At 51.3% G+C, this 6000-nt stretch overlaps 1 protein-coding gene across 4 annotated transcripts in view; it reads left to right on the top strand.

The window, feature by feature from the left end:
* The first annotated feature begins 709 nt into the window (after positions 1-709).
* PBX1 (PBX homeobox 1) overlaps positions 710-6000 on the top strand; it is a 133713-nt gene continuing 128422 nt past the window's right edge. For 3 of the 4 annotated variants that reach the window (XR_009961490.1, XM_062602417.1, XM_062602410.1), the window contains exons 1-2: positions 710-1527; positions 4049-4122. Coding sequence is in view for 3 of the 4 variants with exons in the window: in XM_062602417.1 (XP_062458401.1) it covers positions 1337-1527; positions 4049-4122 (265 nt within the window). In the remaining variant the exon portion in view is untranslated. The remainder of the gene's footprint in view (positions 1528-4048; positions 4123-6000) is intronic. The other variant, XM_062602416.1, reaches the window with a different exon arrangement.

Below are 6000 nucleotides of genomic sequence, written 5' to 3'. Positions count from 1 at the left end.
TCCATGGGGGGCTACATCAGAGGGGGTCACTGCTCCCACCCAGAACATGGAGCTGGTGTGGGGACACCTGGGGAGTCAGAGCCAGCTGCGTGGCAGGGGACGGCAAGGAGACGCCTGCTGAGGGGCACAGGGGAGCTGTGGGAGAAGGGAAGGCTGGCGGTGGGGCACGGGGAGGCCGAGGAGAGTGGGGTGCAGCAGGGCTGAGGAAAGACTGGCGAGATGTGGGAAGGGGAGCAGCCGAGGTGGGGGCAGACATAAGCCCGGGGGCGAAGGAAGGCTGAGGGGCGCAGCTCTGAGGGGAGATGGAAGGCGGGACGGGGCCGGGGGATGCACTCAGAGCGGTGCATGGGGCACTCCGCAAGTCAGGCCCTTGCAGGCCGCCGCACCCCGCTACCCCTGCCCCTCTCCTTTGGCGGCCGAGGCCGCTTTAAGGCGCGGGCGGGGCGAGGCCCCCGGCCCACCTCTGAACCCGGAGATTGACGGGCTGCCGCGGAGGAGGCGGGGCGGCCGCGGGGGCCGGCCTTGCCGCCGCCAATGGGGACGGTGGGGCGGGCAGGCGGCGCTGCCCCTTCCTCCCCCCGCCCCCCGGGCTTCTCCGTGCCAGTTTGAGGAGTCCGGAGCCGAACAAAAGCAGGCGGCGAGGGCCGGGAGCGGTGCGCGCAGGCCCGGTGGAGAGGAGGGGGGCCCTTGTTGCCGCCAGCCAGCCCCGAGCTCAGCCTGAGGGTGGGGGAAAGTTTGGAGCCCTCCCCCGGAGCGCGGGGGGGGCTGCGCCGCGCTCCGGCCCCGGCAGCTGCGGCGCTGCCATCGCGGGCGGCCGTTCCGCTCCGCCCCTCCCGTTGCTACCTTCTCCTCCCCCGGCGCAGCCGCTGCCCCCACCAGCCCGCCCGCCGCCTCCCGGGCGCGGGGCTGAGCTGCCCTCCTTTTGGAGTCGCCGCCGTTTCCCCTCCCTTCCCCGGAACCCTCCCTCCTCCTTCTCCCTTCCCCTTTTTCCCTCCTCCCTCGCTCCCTCCCTCCCTCCTCCTCCTCCTCCAGCAGCCAAAGGGATTTTTTTCCCCTTTCTTTTCTCTCTCTCTCCTTTTTTTTTTTTTTCCTTCATTTTTTCCCTCCTCCTCCTCCTCTTCCTCCCCGCCGCGGAGCTGGGCGCCAGCGTGAAGGATAAATAAAAAGCGAAGAGGAAGAGGCTGGGGGGGAGGAGGAGGAGGTGGGGGGGAAGAAGGAAAGAAGAAGAAGAAAGCGAGCAAGAAAAGAAAGCGAGGAGCCAGGCTGCCAGCCCAGCCGCGCCGCTCCCGGCAGCCAGGGCAGGAGGCGGCGGCGGAGTGGGGGCCGGCGGCCGGCGATGGATGACCAGCCGCGGCTGATGCACACGCACAGCGGGGTGGGGATGCCGGGGCACCCGGGCCTGTCCCAGCACATGCAGGATGGACCAGGCGGGGCGGAGGGGGAGGCAGGCAGGAAGCAGGACATCGGAGACATCTTACAGCAGATTATGACCATCACGGACCAGAGTTTGGACGAGGCGCAGGCCAGGTGAGAGCGACGGCCCGGTCCCGGCGGGGGGAAGCGGGGGACAGGTGCCGGGGAAGTTTCCCCCGCGCCCCGGCCCGGCCTTTGTTGTCCGGCGGGGGGAGCGCGCCCGGCCGTGAGGCGCAGCCGAGAATGGGGCTCCTGCTGCGGGGAAATTGGGGAAAAGGGGAAAAAAAGGGATGGGTTAATCGCCCCACGCCTCCGTCCAACTTCGTGGAGATTTTTTGGGGTCGCGGCGCCCCCAGCCCGCGCTCTCCCCATCTTCCCGCTTATCCTCGGCGGGGTCCCGAACTCCTGCTCGGCCGGGCGGGCGGCTTGGCTTTTCTCAGCGTTTTTGGGGTGGGGGTTAATTCCACAGGGACATGGTTGTTGGGGCAGGCTGCGCGTGCGGGGCACAAAGTGCTGCTCCGTTTGTTAGAGGCGTTAATAATGTTCTTTAGGGCCCTTTAGCGGTGATATTTTTAAGGCCGTCATTTTTTGTTCTTGAAGGATGCACGTAGAAGCTTTCTCTTTATATCTTATCTTTCTTCTTAATTGCAGAGGTATTTTAAAAGATTAAAGAAAAAGGCTGTAAAAGACGGTAACCGAATTGTCCCCGGCTACAAGCAGCACAAACCTAATATGCACCTTCAAAGGCGCTAGCAAAAGTTAAGGGGGGGGGGTAATCTCCCAGTTGAAAGTGCAGTTGAAGGAATTAAAATAAATAATTAAAAAGTTGCTCTGAATTGCCTGGGGTACATGTGAGATTTCTTCTGGGCTGCGGAGCTCCTAGGTGTGGTGTCCTGCCCCTGGTATTCGTGCCCCGAGCTGGAGCAGATTTCTAGAATACATTGTTCCTGGAAAAAATGCATCTCTTAGCCCCGAAACTCGCTTAGTAAGAACTTTCAGAAGGATAGAAGTATCTCCCAAACCTCAGCTTACATCCTCTGTGCCTCCCCAGCTTGGGTAAAACTCCCGCTTACCAAAAAAGCTGCTTGCTGGACTAGTTTTGTTGCGGTTTTGCAGAGGCAGAGTAGTTGTGAGGAGGAGGAAATCATGACCTTTCTCCCCGGCTGGTCCCGGGAAGAGGGGAGCTTCCTTCGGAAAGTTGCAGGAACTGTGTGCGTTCCTGCCTGGGTAATTTAGTGTAGTTAACCAAATCAATAAACCCAAAGCAGGACAAAACTGGGAGAAGGCTATATGGCTTTGCCTTGCTGGACTCTTTCAGCTGTTTCCTCACAGTACTTATTTTTTATTATTTTTAATGCTGAGCTGCCAAATGCGCTGTATTTATCAGTGATGTTTGGCTTTGCATTTCCTCCATCCGTTCTACTATTGCACTGTGGTTTTGCTGCCCTTTTTTTTTTTTTTTTTTTTGTGTTTTCTTAAATGAAGTTTTTGGAAGATGCAAAGTACTACCAGTATTATTTGTAAGAAGACTCCTACAGCATACGTACGTGATTTGTGCATACCCAAATGTCTGCACCCATCTGGGGGTGCTGATAAGGGGACGCTGTGGGTTCTGCAGGGGTATACACCTTTGAGAGACTTCATCAGATGTATAAATCTTTTTAACATGTTGTGGGTGGCGGGGTAAGTAGTGTGAATGTTTGCCAGATGTTCACATTGTCTTTCGCGTGTAATTTCGGTTGGTAAACAGAAATCCCGTAGCCGACGCCTGGTAGCAACAGCCCTTTATACAACTAAACCCTTGGCTAAATGATTGTATAGCTTAAGAGGAAATAAAATAATACAGTTTCTTTGCCTCAACAGGCACATGGTGGGTTTTAAAACCAGCCAATTAACTCTCCCCCAGACTCTCAAAAGCCGCAGGAGAACGGTCAGCTCTGTAATAATAGCAGCCAAAAAGAAAGGCATTGAATAGCATGCCCTCCCCTGCCCAGAAGCAGCCGGCTGTGTTTTTAAATGTTGACTGTCCCAATTGTAAAGAATTAAATTTTAACATCTGAAAATAAGCTGGATGTAATTAGCATGGAGGCAGAGGAATAGGTTTCTCTCTCCATAGGTGCGCTTGTCTCTGTGCTCCAAGTTGCACGCTGAAATTCCCGGAATTGACAGCTCTAAGCAGAAGATCTTTGCAGTGCTGGGGCAATGGGGGGCTTATTTCCCCCCTGCTTTGCAGGGTGAGCCTAATAAAGCACATGGCTGAGTTTAATATCGAAGGCGGGGGATGGAGAGAGCTCAGTGCACTCTCGCTATTGAATAAGACAGTTGAAACCAGCTTGGCTCCCAAATGCTGCTGGCTTCCACTCAGTGCATCGCCTGGCTTGGAGTGGTGGTGGGAGCCGCTCGGTGGCAAAGGCGATTTTCAAGCCATTCCCAAATTGGCATAATTCATCTCCTCTGCGTTAAGTAGGTGACTGTTTGCAGCACTGGTGCTCAAGTCCTAGCAGGGATGTTAGAGGGGACGGGGGAGCTCAGACCTGTCCCCCAACCTCTGGCACGCATATGCCAGCGGTTTGAATTTGGAAAATTACTCCTCATGGTGACATTGTAATCTCACCTTCCCCTCTTTTCTCTTCAGGAAACATGCTTTAAACTGCCACAGGATGAAGCCAGCCCTTTTTAATGTTTTGTGTGAAATCAAAGAAAAAACAGGTAGGAAATCAATGCTGTTGGTTCTTTATGTTTATTTTTGGTCTTTGAGGGTTTTATTCCACCAGGTTTGTGTTGTTGTCCGCCCTTTGCCCCCCCCCCCCGGGTAGAAGTATTTAAGTGAGAAGAAATAACTTGCAGGTATTTAATGCTTCTGGCAGTGGACTTGCATGATGTGGTTTGTGTTTGGAAGGGAAAATACCGTGGTTTAATTTCTATTATACAGCCTCTTTATTTATTGCTTTTTCTGGGGAGAAGAAAAAATCAAAAGCCTTGCAATTTCTTCTGTTTGGAAAAAAAAAATAAATCTGAGTACCGAGTAGGGTAGGAAACCCAACAAAATGAAGTTGTGCACTTTTACTACTATTATTATTCAGGTGAACATAAAGGTTTCTTACTTTTTTAAAGGAAGGGTTAAAATTTTCTTCTCTGCCAGTCATCCTGGCTAGTTCATGTAAGAGAGCGTTGTCAGTTGCCTTTAGTGAAAGCAATATATTAGATTGTTACTTACTTTAGGGTACTGTAGTTTTATGGCATGGGGTGTTCTCAGGCTTCTAAAGAAGCTAATGGCATGAGAGCGTTGATTCTGCCGTTTCCCACTTTCCAGACCTCCTACCATGTACTAACACACTTATAACACATCCCAGGGGGGCATTTAAATTTTAAAAGCAACAATTAAAAAATAGCAGTCATCAATCAAGGGTGATCTTAAACAACAGATGCTTGGGGAAGGACATTTAGCAACATGCACCACTTATGTATTTGTTGGAATCTCTTTTTTCTTAATTAAAAAAAAAAATGGGGAGAATGATGGAAATTCAGTGGTGGGAGGGTAGCAGTGTTCATCTCTGCTGTTGGCTTTCTGAGCTGACCAGAGTTGATCAGCTTTTCCATGCTGATGTAGCTGCCTTGTTTTAGCACACTGCAAGTACTTGACTTCCCCCCAACCCTTTTCAACAAGGACTGTAACAGTCAATAATTCATATCTAAGCCATATAAGCAAGGGCATGACATGAATGAAAGTGACAATAAATATGATTGCACACCCAGTTGATATACATTGATAGTTACACATAAAAGGGAAACAGCTTTCAGAAACCTGAATCTGTTTGGTTTTTTTTTTCCTTAAATATATATATAAAACCTCCTAGCATGAGCAGCTGATTGAAAATACAATTACCTGACTCTTGCAATATATATAAAAAGACTAAGGGGACCCTTTGTTAAATGTTGTTTGTGCAGCATGTAGCTCAGACAAAGCACCTACTGATGGCATTCGGCTCTCTGAAGCCCTCATGGCTGCATGGCTGGGTCTGATCTTCCTAAGGAGTCCTTCATTATGGAGTTCCCATAATATCAAGCAGTGGGTTCAGTATGGGAACCTCCATACGGTTCATATGATGTAATGTAAGGGAGCCTGCCTAGAAGTCAATTTTATGCCTTTTAACCCTGTGTACCACCCCAAAGAAAAAGAAGCCACCAAGTTCCTTTTTCTTTTCCATCCTCTTACTTTGTGTGAGGCAAAGGAAACGTTTGTCTGACTTTTCTCCACGTGTGTAATGATGTGTACGTTGCCCATGCAGAGGTACTTTTTGGCAGGGTAACCGGTTAATCCCAGGTTGGTTTTACTGTTGGTGCAGTTCCAAAGTTAGGGGAATGCATGGGACATCTGCTAGGACCAAGCCTGGTCGGAAATGCAGGTGACCTTGGGGATGCTGTAGGGTCCTGGTGAGCTGGAGAGGGATGGAGAGCCATAGTGACTGGGTAGGATAGTTTGTTTACTACAGAAAATTGAGGAAGAATGGTGTAGGGCAAAGTATGCTGCTGGAAATAAAAAATGTTCAGGTGTGGACTGGGGCTTCTTACGTGTTTTTAAATTTT

The sequence above is a fragment of the Pezoporus occidentalis genome, unplaced genomic scaffold, assembly GCF_034315485.1.
Source record: "Pezoporus occidentalis ecotype Australia unplaced genomic scaffold, CSIRO_AGI_Poc_V1 ctg76, whole genome shotgun sequence".
Taxonomy (NCBI): domain Eukaryota; kingdom Metazoa; phylum Chordata; class Aves; order Psittaciformes; family Psittacidae; genus Pezoporus; species Pezoporus occidentalis.
This window is presented reverse-complemented; position numbering and strand designations above follow the sequence as displayed.